General features: G+C 53.3%; 2 protein-coding genes across 3 annotated transcripts in view; one reads left to right on the top strand and one right to left on the bottom strand.

Moving 5' to 3' along the window:
• Positions 1-17,079, top strand: part of SZT2 (SZT2 subunit of KICSTOR complex) — a 54,004-nt gene extending 36,925 nt beyond the window's left edge. For both annotated transcript variants that reach the window (XM_066325051.1, XM_066325050.1), the window contains exons 50-72: positions 1,554-1,742; positions 1,859-2,056; positions 2,412-2,581; positions 2,759-2,925; positions 3,338-3,435; positions 4,267-4,399; positions 4,510-4,637; positions 4,932-5,062; positions 5,256-5,438; positions 5,859-6,129; positions 6,329-6,408; positions 6,731-6,856; positions 8,588-8,793; positions 8,913-9,006; positions 10,342-10,422; positions 10,819-10,893; positions 11,759-11,972; positions 12,245-12,428; positions 12,741-12,863; positions 13,094-13,595; positions 13,926-14,042; positions 14,136-14,204; positions 16,341-17,079. In XM_066325051.1, the coding sequence (XP_066181148.1) occupies positions 1,554-1,742; positions 1,859-2,056; positions 2,412-2,581; positions 2,759-2,925; positions 3,338-3,435; positions 4,267-4,399; positions 4,510-4,637; positions 4,932-5,062; positions 5,256-5,438; positions 5,859-6,129; positions 6,329-6,408; positions 6,731-6,856; positions 8,588-8,793; positions 8,913-9,006; positions 10,342-10,422; positions 10,819-10,893; positions 11,759-11,972; positions 12,245-12,428; positions 12,741-12,863; positions 13,094-13,595; positions 13,926-14,042; positions 14,136-14,204; positions 16,341-16,484 (3,683 nt within the window). In that variant the 3' untranslated portion in view covers positions 16,485-17,079. The remainder of the gene's footprint in view (positions 1-1,553; positions 1,743-1,858; positions 2,057-2,411; positions 2,582-2,758; positions 2,926-3,337; positions 3,436-4,266; positions 4,400-4,509; positions 4,638-4,931; positions 5,063-5,255; positions 5,439-5,858; positions 6,130-6,328; positions 6,409-6,730; positions 6,857-8,587; positions 8,794-8,912; positions 9,007-10,341; positions 10,423-10,818; positions 10,894-11,758; positions 11,973-12,244; positions 12,429-12,740; positions 12,864-13,093; positions 13,596-13,925; positions 14,043-14,135; positions 14,205-16,340) is intronic.
• A 554-nt stretch (positions 17,080-17,633) lies between these two features.
• Positions 17,634-20,533, bottom strand: HYI (hydroxypyruvate isomerase (putative)). Its single transcript, XM_066325052.1, has 8 exons — positions 20,330-20,533; positions 20,142-20,253; positions 18,912-19,026; positions 18,703-18,781; positions 18,469-18,518; positions 18,223-18,292; positions 17,895-18,029; positions 17,634-17,764 (listed from the first exon to the last, which is right to left on the bottom strand). The coding sequence occupies exons 1-8, from the start codon at positions 20,523-20,525 to the stop codon at positions 17,676-17,678; spliced, it is 846 nt and encodes a 281-aa protein (XP_066181149.1). The 5' UTR covers positions 20,526-20,533; the 3' UTR covers positions 17,634-17,675.
• Positions 20,534-20,648: the final 115 nt, after the last annotated feature.

The raw sequence follows: 20,648 nt of genomic DNA, 5'->3' as shown, positions 1-20,648 counted from the left end.
AAGCCAGACTGTTGAGGAGTTTTGCCCCTTACTGTTTAAAGAAAGAAAGTCTGGTTGGTAGAGTTCATATTCACTGTCATGTGGGGCAGATTTCCTGCTTTTGATACTTCTGTATAGACACCCATGTCCTGGAGAGCTGCCCTGCTGCAGCAAGACTCTTTGTGGGGGTTGCTCATAGGTGTAGTTTCCTTTCCTCAGTGTGGGTGCACATGAGCTGTCCTCTGATTTGAATGCCTACCTCTCTCCTTTGTGAGCATCTCTCTCCATCCCAGTGCACTCTCCCTTGTGTCTGCTGTGCCTTGGAGGAAAGGTTGCTGCAGAGCTTATGCTTCACAAGGAATGATGGAGACTGGGTGGTTGTGCTGCTGCTGATTAGACTGGGCACAGCCTGCTTGGGCTGGGTTTGTCTCCGTGCAGAGAGGGTGCCTGTCCTCAGTGCAGGCTGGGGATCTGGTCAGGGACACTGGTTTCTCTGAGGCAGTGGAGTCTGGTGTCACTGCCATCCTTGCTGGGATGGAGGAGGAGAGAGTATGGGCTCAGCAGTGTTGTAGGGCTGAGGTTATTTGTATCTGGGCAGATCACCTTTAGGCAGTGCTGGGCAGCTTTGCCATCCAGTCATCTGAGTGCTGGCTTAGTCAGGGAGCTTTCTAAGGAAGTGGGAACATCTAGAGTTACAATTTGAGGTTTGGACCTTGCAGATGCTTTCCTGTTGCCCTGGCCATTGAGCTGGGCCATGGGTAGTCAGCCTGTGTTTCTGCTCTGGTCCATAGCAGGGCTTCTCCTGTGTGGCCCAGGGCTCACAGCACGTGGGCTGTGAGGCAGGAACCACACAGCTGCTCTGCAGCTCTGAAGGGTCCTGCTGTGCGTGTGTAGGGCTCAGTATAGAGAGCCAACAGACAAGGTCTGAATTTTTCTCTGCAGTAACTCCAGGCTAGGCCTGGGTGTGAGTGTGCCTTGTCCCCAGTCCTGCCTGGTTGGAGTGCACGGGAAAGGCACCAAATCTTGTTCAGGTGTACAGTGAGGAGGGTGCTGTGAGTGTAATCTGCAACAAGGTGTCATATCTGCAGGGACTCTGCATCCTTTGCAGCCTGAAGGGGGATGCTGAAGAGTGTCTGGGCCCTGTACTCTGTCCCTTAAGAGGACAGGAATGGTGAGCCCCATCCTGGATCAATCTGCATAAAGGCTCTCCTGGTTCAAACAGAGATACTTTCCTTTTGCATGTGGCACTGGACAACCCAGGAAGATCCTGCAGGGCAAGGTGAAACCTGCAGGGCAAGGTGAAACCTGCTGTGACTCTACAGGAGAGAGATTCTTGGAATGATGGGGACACCCTGTGCAAGATCCCATGCTTCTTACCCTGGCTCCCCACAGGCACAGCTATCCTCTGCTCCCCTGGCTGTCTCCCCTTCCGTGGGCCCTGCCTGCCATGTGACACTGTGCAACTCAAATGGTGACATGATGGTCCCAGCTGCGGGGTGGCAAGGTGTAGGCAGGCACTGTGAGGGAGTCTTGGTGCTGTGTTGATGGAGGCTGTCTCGGATTCTGCCCCGCAGGAATCGCGTGCATTGCACTGACATTCGTGGATGAGCACGGCAGCCCCACCTTGCTGCCCCACGGGGAGAGGCCTGACCCTCTGAAGCTGCCTTCCCCCTCACCCATCGTGGGCCTGCTGCAGGAGAGTGACTTTGAAAGCCTCACAGCCGTCAGCAGGCACCAGCCAGGGGATGACCCCCTGCCTTCAGGTGAGGAGTTGGCCAGCAGCTGCCAATTGCCTGCAGCCTCCACATCCCCTGGGGCACCTCGGAGGGCTGGTGAGGGCAGAGTTGAAGAGCCATGCAGAGCTACCCTTTCCCCACAGAGCCTTGCGTGCTGGTGCGCCTGGATATCTGGGAGAAGGGCAACATCAGCCTGCTGCAGCTGTCGGAGAAGCTGCGCGGGGCCCTGCGTCACGCGCTCTGCGACGCCGTCATGGAGTTCCTTGTGCTGCCAGCCCCACTGTGTGTGGAGGCCACCTGCCCCCTGAGTGCTGCAGACCTGGAGGACCTGAGCTCTGCAGGTAAGAGCCTGGCCAGGATGGCCACCTTGGGCCTCCACCCAGCCTTGCTCCTCCTGCCTGGCCTGCAGGAGCTTGGCTGTGCTGGGGGGAGTCTGGTTGGCTGGGCAAGGAGGGAGGAAGCTGCTCTCCCCTCTGCAATGTGTGCTCTGGTGTCTTGGGGAAGAAGCATCATAGACATTGGTGTTGGAAGAGAGATTTAAGGGTCTGTCTGTTCCCTGTGACTGAATCCACTTTGCTGGATGTTACTGATAGCTCTTTCCCTTCTCTCGAGTCTGGCTCTGGCCTGACACAGTGGGGTACCCAGCAGCTTTGCAGAGGCAGGCTCTGGAGAGTCTGATTTGCTTTGTCTCACCAGGAGGCCTAAGGAGGACCATGTCAGAGACCAAGGGCCTTGCCCTGGCCAGTGTGGGGCCTGGCAGGAGCTGTCCTCCACCTCTGCACTTCACCTCTGCACCTTCACCAAGCTCTGGAGAGCCAGTGACACCCACAAACAAGCTGGGACGCCGCAGCTTCTGGGACATGCTGGTAATGTTGCTGCAGGAACAGGGCCTGTAAGGTCCTCATGGTGTGTCAAACCTTGAGGAATGGACAGTAGGGATTTGGCTGGGGGTGGGAAGCCAGGCTTGCAGCAGAGGCTTTGAGATCAGAGAACTGACTGGGCAGTGTATGTGCACAGCATTAACTTACCCCTTTCTCCCCTAGAGCAAGGCAGAGTCCTCGGAGCTGGGCAGCCCCAAGACTACTGATGACATTGTGCTGGAGAGGCCAGAAGAGGCTCGCACGAGACGGCGGCACAAGACAGAGAATGTCAAGCAGCACCTGAGCCAGGATCGGGCCACAGCCACAGCTGAACTGGAACAGGCACAGAGGCAAGCACAGCCTGCAGGCTGGACAGCCAGGATGTTGTTCCCCTAATCTGTTGTACATTGCTCTGCATTCTAATGGCCTCTGGACCACATTCTTTTTCCTTGTAGTTTCTCCCTTACACAGGCAGTTTAGGAAAGCTCCTTTACACACACAAAGCCTTAGCCCTTATTGCTGGAGTGCTGCTGGGAGCATAGCTGGTTCTCCCTGCCAGAGATCCCTTCTCTGCACTGTGGGGCCCTGCACAACACCAGACACTCATATGGCTACTGACCAAAAGTGACCCAGCTCAAGGATTGTATCAACCTAAAAAGGAGGGTCCCAGGGCTCTGTTCTGGAGCTGTGAAGGGTCTGTTGCACTTTTCTACTTTAACTACAGATGACTGATCTAGTGTAACTGTCCTTCACTTTCCTCAGGCGCCGAGCCTGCCAGTTGGAAGAAGGAGATGTAGGTACCATGCACCCACTCTTCAATCAAACCTGCCAGCAGTGGATGGCATTCATGAACCACCTGGGTATGTGTTTCAGGTCCCAGCTCCTCCAGTTGGGCTGGGGGTGGGCCTTTCTACCCAGAGCTCTCAGGACAGGTCCTCTTACGGCACCATCTGTCTGCTGGTCCTAAATTACACACCTGTCTCTCCCCAAATCTCTCCAGAGTCACATTGGTCTCAGGGCCGGCATCAGGATTACAAAGCTGTGGCAGGAGACCTGGCATATGCCTGTGCATCAGAACAAACCTTCTAAGGCCTGTGGTTATGTCTGCCATGCTCCAAGTCCAGAGTTTGTTGAACTTGCCTGCAGCTGCTTTGGAGAGACCTGGTCTCAACAACCAGCTGTGGTAGTGCTTTAGCTCCCAGATATAGCAGAGATGGAGGATCTGATCCTCTGCAACATGCTCTGGGACTGTGAAGTTGCATGGGAGACCCTCTTGCAGGGAGGAAGGGTAGGGAAAGGAGGAGCACTCTTCATATGCAGGGATTTGGGGTTGTATGGCTGCCATGTTGCAACTTTCCGGTTACCTTTCACTTTGATGTTTGTACATCCACTCACACTCCTGCTGGCAAAGTAGAGCTCTCTTCCTCTGATGAGGAGTAAGCCAGGGAACAAGGAATGAGTGGGGGAATAAAGTGCTGTGCTCAGAGCATACAGGGTGTTTGGTCCAGGTCCTACTTTGGGCCGGAACCTGAAACCAGAGGTTATTTCAGGCTTCATCTTCTCATCCGTGTAAGGTTCTTGTTCTCCAGCTCTGCCTACCTCAGGCCCTTAGCCCTCTCCACTGCTCATGTGGGCAGGATGTGGCTCTGGGGCAGCTTGGCACCTTGTCCCACAGTACATCTTCCATGCAGGGTGCCCGTCAGTGCAGCAGTGCTCCTTGGAGATGGTTTCTCGTTTCCTCCTGTCCTCCATCCTGGTGGAAGTGGTGAACCTGGTCACTGCCCTGGCCAGTGACACCACTGTCAAAGTGTTTGAGAAGATCTGGTGAGTTATGGGATTTGCAGGTGGCTGTTCAGCACCAGCAGGTGTTGGTCAGCTGTACCTCTTCTGCCACAGCTCTACTTGGCAGCCACCTCTGGGGCTTTTCTTTGCAGCTACCATCGGGGCACTGCCTTCCTGCCCTATAAGTCTGGTCAGAGTGCCAGCCCTTGCCCTGGAGTCATCAGACACTTCATCCTGCTGGGACGCAACTTCCAGCAGTGGCGTTGCAGCACAGAACAGGGTGAGTGCCTGGCCATGGTCATGGCCCTGGGGCTGTGCTGGGGTCTTTTGGGGTGGACATCAATGAACAGGGTTCCCCTCCTTACTGGGACAGACTGCTTGTGCCCAGAGATGGGCAGCAGATTGTCTGGTTTTGCCTTCTGAGACCCTACTGTCAAATGTACTTGTAACAGCTTATTTCAAGACAAGCTGAACAGTACTGTGGCAAAACATCCTGTCAAGCCACCTTATGGCATGGTGGGAAATCAAAGTGGAATGAACTGGTACTGAGGGTCAGAACTGTGGCTTCTTCCAGCTCACAAAGGGCTCCAGCGCTTTGAGGCCATGGAATTCAGCTCAGCAGAGAGAGGCTCTGATCCCAGCCTTGTTGGTCGAGACCTGGTGCCCCGGCAAAGGTTCCTCTTCATGGAGATCATTGACAAAAAGGTAGTATTGGCTGTGGCTTTTAACAGGGGACTACTGTAACTGAGCTGTTGCCATTCTCCCTGTTCCAGCCTTGTGGTCTGAAACTGGCTGCAGGTGCAGCAAGTACCACCAGCACACCTGGGGCAGCCTGTGCCACCATGCAGGTTGTCTGTGAGCACATCCTTAAGTCTTCCTCCCCTTCCTCTCTCTCCAGCTGACACTCTACACTTACAACTGGTCCCCAGACCTGGGGGCCAACTTGAACTGCTCCCTGACACGCCTGCTGCAGTGGCAGAATGCCCGGTCGCACATCGTGCACTGCCTGATCAGCCAAAAGCTGGGACTCTTCCACCACCACTGCTTCATGGATACACCATGGCATGAGGATAGCAAGCAGGTATGGCACCACACCAGGATGGCAGTCCTTTCTTCTTCAGGAAGGGCCTTGGGAGTCTGAGAAAGCTTGCAAGCACCTTTTGTGTGCTGATTGGCAGGGCATCCCTAGACATTCACATGTCCAACTTGACCGTTTCCAGCTGGACTGTTGCCCTGCTGTTGGAGACAGGTGGAAAGAGAAGCCAGGTCCTTCTGCTGGCAGCACTTGTTGGTGACTGAATTACTTAGGGTGGAGACTGAGGATTGGGCTTCCCACTCCACAGTAGAGTTTTGTGGTGGGCCCAGGCATGCTCTTCTTGGAACTAGTAGTGGAAAAGGCTAACACAGATCTCAGCAGATGGCCAGAACTGGATTTACTGTGTGGGTTCTTGCTCCAGGGCTGGCAGTAATGAGGCTTTCATGGCTGTGTCTGTTTGCTTAGGAGCCAAATCCTTTCCTGAACTCCACTTTGGAGGTGGATGCACTGATCCGGAGCCCGTGTCCCCCACCCAGCAAGGAGCAAGGGCGGCTGAGCAGCTCTGCCCGCAGCCTCCCGTCGCTGCACTTCCACCCCGATGTGGTGCCCTTTGATGAAGCTCTGCGGGACGTTACCACCATCAGGCGCATACCCCATGGGCCCGACTTGGCACCTTTTGACCCTGTGGCTCGGCATGGGGCACAGTTCCTGGAAATCAAGAGCATGGAGAGGAAAGGTAAAGCAAGGGGGCTGATATCATGGGAGCTTGCGTAATAATCTCACTTTGGGAAAGGAGATCAGAGCAGAACAAGAGTTTTGTCAAGGGACAGCTCTCTTTGGGAATGGGTTATGGCCTGTTCAGGGTGGGAGTGAAGGAGAGTAGCAATACTTGGGGCTGTGGCTTGATGCTCTTGTGACTGCTCTCTTCCCTTCAGAACTGGAGAAACAGATGAAGATTGAAAACCTCTTTGTCACCTGGCAGCAGAGATCAGCTCAGTCCAACATGCCTATCAGTGTGAGTGCAGCCTGGGCAGGTGGTGGGCTGGGCCTTCTTACAGCATGCTGGGAGCACCAGCAAAAGGAGCACTGCAGTTCTGAGCAAGTTGTATAGTAGGGATGGTGCTAGGCAGTGAAGCAGTGGTCTCTGCTTGAACTTCTGGGGTGCAGGGCTCTGAACCATGCTTGGGCATGAAGCCTCACTGCCCAGCACTGGAAAGACTTAAAGCAGGGGACTCTCCCAGTTATCTCCATTTGAGCAGCATTGGAGTGTCATGGACAACTTGTTCCCAGGCTCGGTGGGGGTGTGTGCTCTAACCATGCTGTTCTCTGTCCTGCAGCTGGCAGACCTGGAGACTCTGAAGCAGTCCTCTCGCCTGGTTCACTACTGTGCCACCCCCTTGCTCTTTGACCCCGCCTTCCGGCAGCAAATCCAGACTGACCAGCTGGGCAAGGTAGAGGGGAAGGTGAGTGTCAGCAAGCACCAGCGGGGTCAGGCTTTGTGCACAGGGACAAAGGAGTGTTTTTTTCCCAAGACAGTGCTCCTCTGGCCTCATTCCTAAAATACAGGATGAATTTGAACACTGGAAGATGAGGAAAAAAATGGAGAGAGAAAATCCTTGGATCCTTAAAGCTTTTCTCCTGTAGCCACACTATCCCTAGAGAAGACTGATTTCCTTTCCAGAGAAATCTGGGCTGAGTCTGGAGAAGTCGTCAAGGGCACTGTCTGGTACTGATTGGTTAAGGAAGCAAAACTTCCTTTATGCATTCAGCAGCCAGACCTCATAAACTTTTCCTGGACCCAACAAATAGCTGAAACAATTGAAAGCAAACCAGCTGAATCCTGAGCAGGTTGCAACCTGACAGACTAACTAGTGCAGATCCCATACTGGCTGTTCACACAGTCTGTATGTGTGTCAGAAGGGAAGAACAGGCTGTTGTAATTTATCAGAATGTCAAAAGGATTTTGACAGAGTCTTTAAGCAGAGGTTGCTACAGAAATTGAACACTTACAAGTGAAAGTATCATCACAGAATGAAAACTTCACTTTGTTTTTGGAACAGAGCAAAATGGAAATTGGTTATTGGATTTGAAGAGCCTCACAGCAGGGGTTTCAAGGTGGTGTATTGGTTCTGTAATTCCATATTGGGATGTATGAGTGCCAGGATTTGCAGTGCTGGAGGGCTTTTAAGATTGGTCAGAACAGAAAAAGAATGCAAGGAACTCAAGAGGCACCTGAGTGGCCTTTGAAATGTAAGCTTTTGTGGGAGCTGGGGCCTGGTTCCCAGTAAAACAGCACAATGTGGAGAGAAATTTGAACCCTCTTGTATTGTACACTCACTGCAGAGCCTGTACAGAACACACATCTCAGTGGTTTCTTCAATTTGTGAACTGTTGGGTACTGCAGACACTGGTTAGAGTACATCAGAAAGGAGTGTTAGTATAATGGGTAGTATTCTGATAATTTTCTAAAATACTAGTTTTAATGTCTTCATCTGGCCAGTAAGTGTGAGACCAAACATCTTGTGGCAAAGGCACTGAACTGGAGAGACCTCGAGAAGGTCAGAGAGTAGCTGGAGAGATGCCAGGTAAAGAGACATCCCCTGGGCTTGGTGGAGTAGATAGGCAGAAAGCCAGATAGAAACATGTAACAGAGCCGCAGGCTTAAGGTAGAGAGATCAAAAAAAGAAACCTTAGTCTCTCTCAGCACAAAAAAAAAAAAAAAAAAAAAAAAAAAAAAAAAAAAGGAGTATTCAAGACATCAAAAGGAGAGCTGAAAGTGTTTAGAATGAAACACTGTTCCTTTTCAGTGCTACTGAACTGCTAGGAAATCATGAGGAGTAAGCAGGATTCATAAGGGGATTGAATTCTTACCATGGCAATAGGAGCTGAAACTTTGAGCTTTGCATGAACCAGTTATAAGCCACTAACACTTCGTGGAAGCTGTTCCAGGGGAGGCAGATGTGAATGCTGCCCTAGGCTGTAGGTTCCTGCAGGTTATGGCAGTGCTGTTAGTGCATGGCTGGGTAGATCTTGGATCTTGCATTTTGGCACATGCACTAGGACAGTGCTTGGACAACCAGTTGTTAGTGCTCTCTGGCAGAGAGAGATATACCTTTTGCTCAACCAGGGCATCTGGTGTCCTCTGCTGGGGCCAGTCACAGCAGTTCTCCTTAGGAAGTCACTTTCTCTTGCAGAAGCGGCACCGCTCCAATGACTCCACAGCTTCGGGGAGGGACCGCAGCCACAGCTGTGACTCGGCAGAAGCACTGCCCTGCAAGGGGAAGGAGGAGCCGTGGCTGCAGGAGATGTGCAATGCCTTCCTGCAGCAGTACATCCAGTACCTGCAGAGCATGGGCTTCATTCTGGTCCAGGTGCGGCCACCCTCACCTACCACTCGCAGGTCAGTGATGTGCTGGGGAACCCTGGTGTTGGAGAAGAGCCAACACGCTGAGCTGAGCCCTGGTTTGGCACAGTAGGTCTTGGCTCCCTGCTCAAGGCTGTCTCTGCTCTCATTTCCAGTAGCACAAGCCGGACTCGAGCTCTGGCAGCAATGGGAGTGGAGGGTAGAGGGTCCTTTTCCTACACAAAGCCAAAACCAGAGGGAAGTCCAAAGGTGAGTGCATTTCTGTTACCAGAGTGGAACTGGGATGGAAGTCAGGCTGTGGAGCAGGCCAGTTCTGGTTGGCTTTTGAAACTGTTTCAGGCAAAAAGGATGTGGGAGGGCAGAGAAAGCATCAAAGCCAGCCTGTCAAGACCAGCACCATTTTTGAGAGTTTGGATGTGATGAGATCTCTTTGCCCTCCTCCATGTCCTCCTACGGGCCTCAGAGCCCTTTCCTGGCATTGGGTGGAACCTGGGTAACAACTTGGTAACAACTTGGAGGGGTTCAGAAGAGGAACAGGGTGACCTAGGGCAAGGATAGCTGCTTTTGGGTGAGAGTCTGAATGATTACCTGTCAGAGAATCTTCAGCATCTATGCTTAAGGGCAACTCTAGGGCAGAAGGATCTTTAGTTAGAGTGAGATGAATGCAGAAGTTAAAGAGGTTAGAGAAGATTAGCCTGGAATGGCTCTACTGTGAGAGCAGGCTGAGGTTCCTCATGTATAAAGAAGTAGCAGCTGGGGAAGGAACAAGTCAGAGCTCTACAATATTGCAGCTAATCTGGAAAGGGAGTGACCCTTTCCTGTCTTATTCAATACAACATCTAGAGACCATAAAATGAAAGTATTTGGAGCTAGTTTTGAAACTAAGTAGAGCATTTCTTTGAGCAGCAGGTTTTGTGAACAGATGAGTTTTGTGAACATGGGCTTACAAGACAGAGTAAGTAAGTACCTGGAAGAGGAATCTACTGGAGTTTCTAGCTAAGTAGAAACTACCCATGGCTTGTGAAATCACAAGATGATGGGAGCACATAGCAATTTACCCACCCTTTTCCAGCACTTTATTGGCACCTGCCTTTGGCTGATGATGATGCAGGACTGTGCGTAAAACAACACCTTGCAGATAAAATGAGAAGAGAGCAATCTGCTGAGCAAGTTAAGAGGGAGCAAATTAATTTGCTGGCAGCTAAACTCTGAATTGAGACAGGATGTCTCTGATAACTGCAGTATCAGGCAGGCACAATGGTCTGAGGACACCACAGCAGGGAGTGAGGTTCCATGGACATTGTCGTTCCTTAACTCACAGTGTTCCACACTTCTAGAGACACCTTGTCTTGAGCAAGCAGGAGGTGAAGGAATCAATGTGCCTGGTGTAGTCTCTCAAAGGCTGTTTATTAGGTTTGTTAGGATTCTTTTCACTGTCAGCTCTGCCACGTCTCCTCTCTTCTCTCCAGTGAGATTGCTCAGTTAATGAAGCCCCTCTATTTCCACCTCTTCCACAGAGCTTGGTGGCAGCTTCACACCCTTGTGTGCCAGAGAGCCTCTTTAGCTTTGTCCTTCTCTTCCCAGAGCACAAGCCCTGCTGTTGCCACCTACCATCTACAGAGAGCTCTTCCAGGTGGGATTGTGCTCATGGAGTTGGCCTTCCAGGTAAGAAAGAACAAGAAACAAAGTATGATCTCTGGGAGGTCTTCAGAGTCAGTCTTCTGATGTGACAGAGTGAGTGATGGGGAATGCAGCAGGGACATGTGATTCTTCATTTGTCCTGTACTGCTTCTTCCATGGCCCTGCAAGACTGGGATCAGCTGGAGATGATTCTGCAGGGCTCAGTGCAGTAAGAATTGCCTGGGGAAGGGTAATGAAGAGCTCAGCACCAGTTAGGGTGCTCTGTGCTCAGCCACATGTTGGCTGGTCTGGCTTGGTTCAGACAGAACATGGGGTGAGAGTGTCTGGGTCCTAGCCCAAGCATGAAGTGTGGAGACTGTGCTCCTTCCCTGAAGAGGCCCAAGGCTGTGCTGTGCTCTGCTCACATGCTCTCTCCTCCAGGGCTGTTATTTCTGTGTGAAGCAGTACGCGCTGGAGTGCTCACGCATCCCCATGGGCCAGTCCGTGAACTCTCAGGTAATGGCTTTGCAGGCACAGCTGGTGCTCCTCAGGGCCAGGGGATGCTTTGTGTGGGGAGGAGTGATCTCTGGAACATAGTGGGCATTTCAGGCATAGCAAGTTCTGGAGAGCTCTGCTCCCTCCTCTTGGAAAAGCAGAGCCTCACAGAGCCTTCTGCAGCCATATGCCCTCCATGGGGCTGCTTGAGCAGAGCTGGATTGCAGTAAAAGGGGGTGGGAGGTTTGGCCAGAGGCTGACTCTTGTCCTAGCTTGGGGTGCAAGACAGAGCAGACTGGCACAGATGCCTGCTCCAAGGAAAGTCAGTGCATGGCTCTCTGCTTCCCTTGGAACAAAAAGGAAGTGGAATGGGAACAAGGATTGGTGAACATGATTCCTGCCCTTTGCTAAAGGAGATTACTTTCTGCACCAGAAAGATTCTTTATTACCTCTGTGCCTTGCTCTACAACACTCTGAGGCTGCCTGCTCCCTTCTCCTTTGTAGGGTCAGGGTGTCTCCTGCCTGTTCTCAAGGGCACTGGGTGTCTGTGTAGAGGCTGGCCAGCCCCTACACAGCTGTCTGAGACAGGAGGCATGCATGGCCATTCTGTCCTTTCTGAGGGAACTCTGTAGCCAGCCTGCATCTCAAATATGCCAGGAGTGTCTCTAAGCTTAGAGCCTTCCAGGACCTTGTCTGCAAGTTTGCTGAGCCTTTTCTGGAAAGCTTGCACATGCACAGGGCAAGCACGAATGAATGCTACGAAGCTGCATCCTGCTCTGATGCTGGGGCAGCTGCACTGGCTGTGCCATACCTTGTTAGCAGGGCTTTGCAGGAGGGTGTGAGATGCCTGGTAAGACTCCTGCCTTGACTCTCTGTCCCTCCACAGCTCTCTATGCTCTTCACGGAGGAATGTGACAAGGTGCGGGACCTGATGCACGTGCATTCGTTCAGCTACGACTTCCACTTGCGCATAGTCCACCAGTATCTGCTGGGCTCCCACATGACTCTCCGCCAGGGCTACCATCTCACCAGCTTCCTGGAGGATTTCATTGCCCATCACCCTGACATCCCCAAATTTGGCCGTAATCACGTTTTCCAAGGTATGTAGGTCAATATATGATCATTATGGGGTTGATCACCAGCACATAACTGAGCAAAAGTCCTTTACAAATAAACCTGACCTTTGGAGTATTCAAGGAGATGACAGGGTGAGGGTGATGGGAGGGGCTGAGCTCCAGGGGAAGTCCTTGTTGCCCTGTTGTGGAAGGGGCAGGTAGGTTGTTCTGTCTCCTGGTGTAGATGGGAGGACACAGCTCTGCCCAGGTAAGAGGCATGGAGTGTTTCCTGTGGTAGCAATGTATTTTTCCACTAGGCACGCTGGCCCTGCCCACAAACATGATCACTGCACACCAGCTGTACAACTACATTGCTGACCACGCCAACACCTACCACATGAAACCCCTGCGCATGGCCCGACCGGCCACAGGCAGTGACAGCAAGAAGGGAACACCGGGCACAGAGCAGAACGAATATGCACTGGTCTCTATTTGGAACAGGTGAGTGCATCTGCTACAAGTTCCTGGAGCTGCTGGAGATTGCTGGCAAGCTGCTAGTCCTGGGGACACTGCCCCAAGGTGCCAACACAGCTGACTGTTCTTATACAGTGCCAGACAGCAGTTCTAGCCAGTCTCTCTGAGACGGCAAACAGGGGTAGTGTATATGTGTGCAGGTGCATCTGACATATTTCGTGGCACTTCTGAGGAGTGCTGCTGTGTGGAATTCCCCATGCCCAATGGTTCTGTTGTGATCAGGAGCCCTAGGAGAACAAAGTGAGGCTTCGTTTATGCTGATGTGCTTTTTTACCCCAGCTCGGGCTCCTACAAGGACTCTGAAGGTCTGCGTCATCATGATGACTTTGATGTGTCCCTCCTGGTTTGTCACAGTGCAGCACCGTTTGAGGAGCAAAGTGAGGCAGAGAGACGCATGCTCCGGTGAGCACTGGGGGCCAGTGACAGCAAAGCTTCCTGGCTGGGGAGGAAGGCTCTGAGAGGGACTGGTTCCATCTGGAAAAGCACATGCAGAGCTGTCTGGGAAGGATCATTGTGAGAACCTGGGCAGAGAAGCACCCTTTCTGGCAGGGACAGAGGGGCCTGTGGTTCATTTGCTGTGCAGCTGAGGGGAGCAGCCCTTCCCCACGTCACAAGCGTCTCCTTGCACCCAGGTTGCGTTTCTACGTCATCATGACAAGTCAGCGGGAGCTCTTTCCGCGGCTCACGGCCGACATGCGGCGCTTCAAGAAGCTGCCCCGCTTGCAGCGGGAGGTGCTGGAACCTGTGGTCGGCCGGGCGGCCTGGGAGGCAGCGGAGCCGGAGCAGAGCCTGGGCCGGCAGCCATCGGCAGAGCAGGAGCTGTGGCAGGACGTGGAGGACAGCAGCGAGTTCTACGCGGGGGGCACGCAGGTCAAACTGGGGCCAGGGCTCTTCTACACCTCTCCGCTCTTCCCTTTGCTGGCCTCCGAGGTGGCCTCAGCCCAGAAGCAGCTCAGCAGCATGGTGCAGCTGGCCAAGTGCCACTGCCGCAGGGACAACCTCTGGAAGCGCCTCTTCCTTCTGGAGCCTCTAGCTTCTGACAAGCTGAAGCTGGGCAAACTCTCGCTGGTGGAGCTGGAGGAGTTGCTCGATGCCGTGCATGGAAAATCCATTGCAGATGTCGACCCCCAGTTGGTGAGCAGCAGGGATGGGGGCACAGTACACAGCAGCTGCTGTTCTGCTCTGGGGATGGAGTGGGATGCCAAGTCTGCACCATCAGGGGCCTGCAAGGCACATCTCTTCCTGCATGGTGGGAACGTTGAGGCAGGAACACAGGTCCTAGCTGGCAGGGGAATGGGGAGACTGCATGGACCTGTCTATAGAGAGTGAACAGCCCTCAGTCAGCATCCTCAGTGGGCTATGAGGGTTGCATCTGATTTGAGGTTTGAAGGCATCGGTAGCATTATGGCTGCTGGTGCCATGGCTAGAGGGAGGCTGAAGATCAGGCCTTTTCTATGCCTACAGGAATGCTTCCTCACCATGACAGTCTCCTGGTACCAGAGCCTCATCAAGGTGCTGTTGAGCCGCTTTCCCCAGAGCTGTCGGCACTTCCACAATGCTGAAACTGGCACCCAGTATCTGGTAAGACACAGCCCATTGCTTGTGTGTCCCTGTGTCCCTGTCCTGGGTTCTCTACTGGCTCCTTTCTAACGTGCTCCATGACTCTCCTGACAGGTTGTGCTCAACCAGAAGTTCACAGATTGCTTTGTTCTTGTGTTTCTTGATTCTCATTCAGGAAAGACGGTAAGTCCTTGGGAACAGAAAACCAGCTATGTTGTCTCAGGCCAGGAATCTGTCTAGATTCGATCCAACTGTGGCCAAGGGCAGGTGTACATAAAAACACAACCAGGTTAAGCAGCTTGTAATGCTTCTCCTAAATACTGTCCCAGCATCTGAAAATCTGTAGCTTAGGCCTGTCCTGAGCTAGAAATGGCCTTTGCCTTTATTCAATAGCCCTCCACAGCTTTATTTCCTTCAGTTAATTTCTGACATCCATGATTTCCCGTCACTTGCAGCTTCATGAGGCAGTTGCAGTCTAGGTGAAGAACTTCCTTGGCTTATTTTTTAAGCTCTTATTGTTCTTTCCATGTGATACCCCTTTGTTCTTGTATTAGAAAACGGTGAGCACTAGATCTTCTTTTAAAAGGATTGCTTTTGGATAATTTTCTCAGCTGTCTCTGTATCCAGGCTAAGCAGTCCTTCTGTATTCAGTCCAAAGTCAGATCATACTGGGTCTGGCTGGGAGGGGTCACCAGTACTGTGGACTGCTCCTACCTGGGCAGAAAGGAAGGGGACCTCCACTGTCAGGGTCCCAGCAAACCTGCAAGGGCCTTTGCCTTCACTGAACTTGTGAGCAAAAATTGTTTCAGCTGTGCTCCTAGGCAGGCTACAGGATGGTCACAGGGAATGCAGCTCCATGTGAGAGCAGGGCATCTACAAGAGGCTTCTGCAGAGACTGCAGAGTAACTGATGCTGTATAAAATAAATCACACTCCATCTGAAAAGCAGGTAGTGGAGACAGACGAGGTGGTGCTTGCTGTAAAGCTGCTCAGTGCCTCCTGCCACCTGATGGTCATAGTGTCACCTTGTGGTCATTGTTATGATAAACCCAGACCGTCCATCCCCTCCCAGTGACTCATTTTGTAACAGAAATCCTTTGTTTTCATAACATTGTATTTTGTGCTTAGCATTCATCCCAGTCTTGTGGCCTCTCAAAACACTCTCAGGCTTTGTTGGGTTTTTTTCTTTTTGCATTATCCCAGTCCTCTTTTGTATTAGTGCCTCGAATTTTATCAGCATACTCCTCATCTTTGTACCAGACTTGTTAAGGTACTAGGCAATGTGAGTCCCAAAGCCTGTCCTGAAGGAACTCTATCTGTAACCTCTCTCCATTTCCCCTTTCAGCACTGCCATGTTCTCACCTTATAATTTTTGAGTTAATTCCTGTCTTTTCAGCTTACCTAAATTTCCCATGTGACACCACATCAAATCCTTCCTGAATCTCAGATAAGATGTACTATGATTCCTTTGTCTAGAAATATTACCTTATCAAAGAGAATTTTAGCATTAGCACATCACTTTGGTAACATTGAGCTGCATTTCCCTCATGGTCTCCCTCAGTCTGCTCTGAACCCTTACATGCTGCTGGAGTTAGACTCAGAAATCACTTCCTTCCCTCTCTTGAATGATGGTGGTACATTTGCTGTTTTGTAGTTACACAGCTCTTCTCATGGCTTTACCTGTTTGTAAGAGACCCTGGCTACTGGATGTGCAGCATTTCAGCTCTGGAGAACATCCTGTCCCTGTGTCTTGCCTCCATGATGCTGATCTGAGTGGACTGAGTCACTCACATTTTTGTTCTCCTTCAGCTCCTACAACCTCTGCCTGCTCCCTACTCCCCTTCTGCCTTTGCCTTGCCTTTCAGTACAGTCACTAGTCAGGGTGGAGCAGGCAGCATTTATTTTTAGGATTGCGGTTATTATATTTAATATGTCCTCCCCTTCCCCATTTGTTGCACTCCTACACTTTCCCTTAGAAGAAGAAATTTCCCTCTAATTTCCCTGGAAGCTCCTGTTACTGTGGAGGCAGTAGGATCCCCCCCCCTTCTCCTGTGGCTGCTGCCAGAATTGGCATAACTGCAGATGCCTGAAAGCTGGGAGAGGGTGGGCAAGTCCTTGCACAAAATTTCCAGCAGAAAAACTGGGAGGAGGCTCAAACACACTCTGTCCTAGGAGTAGGCACTAGCTTAGTGCAATTGGCATTTTGGGACTTCTCCCAGTATTTGCCTAACACTGCCAAAAAGTGTCCACAGACCTGGGCTAGGGACTGCACAGGGCTTGTCTGCATGCTGTCCCCTGACCCTCTCCTCCCTCTTGGCAGAGCCTCACCGTGGTTTTCCGGGAGCCGTTCCCAGTGCAGCCCCAGAACAGCGAGAGTCCTCTGCCACAGCTTGTGTCCACATACCATCACCTGGAGTCAGTTATCAACACCGCCTGCTTCAACCTGTGGACAGGCCTGCTCTAGCACTGGCACCCAAGTCCTGGAGCGATGTGTATTCCGACCTCAGCACCGCCGTGCCATGAGTGACCACGGAGAAGAACGGGTCTCTGAGGGGACCTGTGCATGGGCACTGCAGGCAGCACTGCCAGTGGCACACATGGCTACTGGCCTGAGGAGCCTGGGGATGTGCACCTCACAACTGGCTGACTGGTACGGCCCTTGTGTGCTGCTTTCAGTGGGTTTGACTGAATGGCCTTGAACGAAACAGCATGGGCAGGAACTTGTCTGCTGCAGCCTGGCTGAAGCAGACCAACTCTCAGGGACATGGCTTCAGCATCCACGGGTGAGTTTTGCCTGCTGGGAAGGCACTGAGGAGCATGCACGGCACCATCTTCTGCCCAGGGCAGTAATGCATAGCGCTCTGGCTTCAGAAGGAAAGACTCCTGACAGCTGCGCTGCCTGACTGGCAGTGAGGACAACTGCTTCTGGCCTTTTTGCTTTCCTTGGGAGAGCATGAATGGGACAGGAAGGGTGAACTGGATCACAGAAAGGTTTTATGGAGGTGGTCATTTGAGCCATTGGTCTATCTGTGAAATAAACTGAACCAGATCCCTGCTCAGTTGCTGTAGGCTATGGAAAGCTTCCTGCGGAGGATGCAGAGCAGCCCTGGCTGTGGAGCTGGCTGGATTTGCTCTGGAGTCCAGAAGAGAAGCAACAGGGCAGTCAGCCATGAGCATCCATGTGCAGGCAGCTCCCAGCCTGTTACCGTGGATCAGACAGCCTGGGAGGGGACTGCTTGCTTCACTTGCAGCTTGGCTGCAAAGTCAGTGCTGGTCTCTGGCAACAGCCTTGAGAACTTCAGTACCTGGAAGTCTGGAGTGTTCTTTCCATAAGTTCTGGCACATTACCTTACTCTCCTTACTGGGGAGACTGGGAACTCTCCCTGGACATCCCTGAAGGCTGGAAGTGAAGTTTTTCACCTCCAGTGGTGCCTGAGCCATCCCTGAATTGAACATGCTGCAGGTGATATTTATAGAGATGAAGGTTCAACAGCTTGGGCTAGCCTAGTGCAGCCTGGGAAGGGGAAATGACATAGATGCTCCTAACCTCATTCTAGGAAATCATCCCACTCACCACACTCCCCTGCTCCTAGAGAAGACACATGCTCCTCTGTTAAGCCATTGCTTTGTCTTTTATTCTCATCGTTTTCTAGTTTCACTTGGCTGCCTTGCTGGTCCCACCGTGCTGCAGCCCTCGGCTTTCCCAGTAGGATCGCAGCCAGCCCAGACCTTCCAGGGTGTCTCCTGCAGTGACAGACGAGGTGTCCTGCTGCAGCTGGAGCAGCTTCTGTTGAGGACAGAGCCCTCATCCCCAGGTAGAGATGATAACTCACTACCTGTGCTCCCCAGGACCTGCCTGTCTTTGCCAACTTACCTTTTGGAGCATACTCGCATCCCACGTAGCCAGCGTAGCCCAGGGACTCCAGGAGCTCAAAGATGTAGGGGAAGTTCAACTCCCCAGGGCTATCGGGCTCGTGCCGCCCTGGTACCTGTGCTATCTGGATATGACCTGGGGAGAGAAGGGGAAAGGCCATGCCCAAGGCAGCCCTGCCTGCAGCCTCCCTTGGCCATGAGACAAGGTGACCCAAGAGCAGCCCCATACCCCCAGCCAGCTACAGCAGAGCCTGGAGTAGGAGGGCCCCCTCTCAAAGCCACTCCTGCCCCGTGGCCGCAGTGGAGTTGGTCTGGGCGCAGGGTGTTACCAATGAGTGGGAAGTACATCTCCAGGTTGTGTGACAAATTGCCATCCATGATCTGGCAGTGAAAAAGATCCTGCGGACGAGAGAGGAAAATGCAGGGTGCAGCTGTTCAGCAGCGAGCAGTTAAGGACAGCTGTGCTACAGTCCCTGTCAAATATCCCCAAGAGAGGATATCAAGCCCATGACCAACAGAACTCCTTTGTGGACCTGTGCAAGTTTCCCTCATGGAGAACTTCAATGCTGACTCACCAGCTGCAGCTTCAGGTTGGGCCGTCCCACTTTCTTCAGGATGGCAGCAGCTTTAGGGGGCAAGAAATGAGAAACCATTGCCGTCAGGGTGGACACTTTACACAGAAGCCCCAGGACCCCCTTTATCAACTGTGCTCCCTCAGCATCTCCCTCCTGGTGAGGCAACCTCTCCTGCCTTTCAGACTTTGGAGATCCTTCTCCTCCTCTGAAGGAGACTCTTGGTCTCTGGCTTACCTTGCTGTGAGGTGTTCAGATAATATCGAGGATCAGTGATGCGGTTGTTAATGGGCTCTACCAGTCCAGTCATGTTTTCCTGTAACACAGTAATGTCATCTTGCAGCGCATCCTGTCGTAACTTCCCCATGCCAGGCTAGTGGGTATTATTCCTCATCTTGGGTATCCTAAGACCTGTACATGCAAAGCAGGACCCATTCCTCACTTACCTGGGACAGGAGGTCAGCAGCATATCTGAGATTCTCAATGAAGGTGGTTTCCATCTCACTTGCCACTGCAGCCCTGTCTGTGCCCAGGGGAACTCGCCCAGCCATCACATGGATCCTACAGGCACAGAGAGAGAATCACAGGCAGCAACTGCAAGCAGCTGCCCTGACCTAATACACCTTCCTCTGCTGATGGAAAAGGGGGCCAGGCTGGGGGAGCAGACACAGAAGGGGGTAAGAAGAGCCATCTCTCCTGTAGGAGGTACAACAGCAGCCAGCAAGCTGCCAGCTAGGTCATAAATATGCCCCATCCCCCCTCAATACACAGAGGGATGACTTTGAACCTTTTGCCTGACAAATTGCAGAGCTTGCTTCTTCCCTCTTTTGTTAACTGCCTTCAGCTCTTTCACCCTGACTCTGGAGCTTTCTTGGGCTCTTGGTCCTTGGGGGGCCCCAAACCAGCATGGTGGGCAACTGGCGTGCTGCTTCTGCCAGGGACCTGCCCCGTGCATGGTGTCACTGCTTGCTGGCTGTGAGCAGGGCGGGGACAGTGCCCGGTGCTGGACTGCCCTGCCATGAAGAGCTCAAGCACCAGGCCATTTTCAGCCATCACTAGGGGAAGGTGAACAGTAAAAACCTTTTCAAGGGGCCTGTACCAGTGTGCAAATGGTGCTGAGCAGCCTCTGCCCTGCCTAGCCCGTGCCCTCCACAGGGCTTTGGACTGAGTTGCAGCAGGAAAGAATGGTGCAAAGTAAGTGGAATCAAAGTGCCCTGTTGGTTTGCTGAAGGGAGCTGTGCCAGGCTAATTGCATCTTTTACGGTGCTTGGAGTCAGAGTGGCCTTAATAAAGGAACAGTTGTGGTGTCCTGGTGCAAATGATTGGTGCACCTGGGGAGTAAACAGGGAAGATTATCCCGGGGGACTGTTGAGTGGTGGGAGCAAGAGCCAATACTGCGGAGGGCAGGGTCCGGTTCGTGCCCTACAGCTCTGGGTCCGCTCCCAGCGAGCACGTTGAGGCCGCGGCCGCGCACAGCGGGGTCTGCCCCGAGCTGGCTTTGTCCCGATGCAGCCGAGCAGGAGCTGCTGCCCAGGAGAGCGTCCGTGACCCGGCGGCGGGAGGCACCGAGGAGCAAAGGGCAGGCTCCGCTCGGGCGCACCGCTGGAGCGGGATGGCAGCAGAGAAAGCCCCCCGCCGGGGGCGCGGCCGGAGCGGGGGTCTCGCCTCGCACCTACCTGGGGCAGCCCACAGCCCTGGCGTAGTGCACGGCCGCCTCCAGGGCCTGCCGGAAGGCTGCCTGCCGCCCGGGCACGGCCGCCAGCCCCAGCTCGCCCGCCTCCTGGTCCCCTGGGAGAGAGCAGCAGGGTCGGCGAAGGGTCCTCGCTATCCCGCGTACATGGGGAGCAGCGAGACGCGGTCGTACCGGGGGGGGTGTTGAGGAGCGCGATCCGCACCCGCGCCCGCTCCGCCGCGGCCCGCAGCTCTTCAGCCGGGCAGTCCGCCGGCCAGGCCGACTCCACCGCCCCGAACCCGGCGGCCGCCGCCGCTTCCAGCCGCGCCGGCAGCGTCGGGAGCTCCGGGAAGAGCCACGAGAGGTTGGCGGAGAAGCGCAGCGCCATGGCGGGCGGGGCGGGGCGGGCCTGGGCGCTGAGCGGCCCCGGCCCGCCCGCGGAGCGCCGCGAGTGCCCAGCGGCGGGGGCAGGGCTGGGCTCAGCGCCGCGGGCCTGCGGCGTGCCGAGGGC

This window comes from Sylvia atricapilla, chromosome 9, assembly GCF_009819655.1.
Source record: "Sylvia atricapilla isolate bSylAtr1 chromosome 9, bSylAtr1.pri, whole genome shotgun sequence".
Classification (NCBI taxonomy): domain Eukaryota; kingdom Metazoa; phylum Chordata; class Aves; order Passeriformes; family Sylviidae; genus Sylvia; species Sylvia atricapilla.
This window is presented reverse-complemented; position numbering and strand designations above follow the sequence as displayed.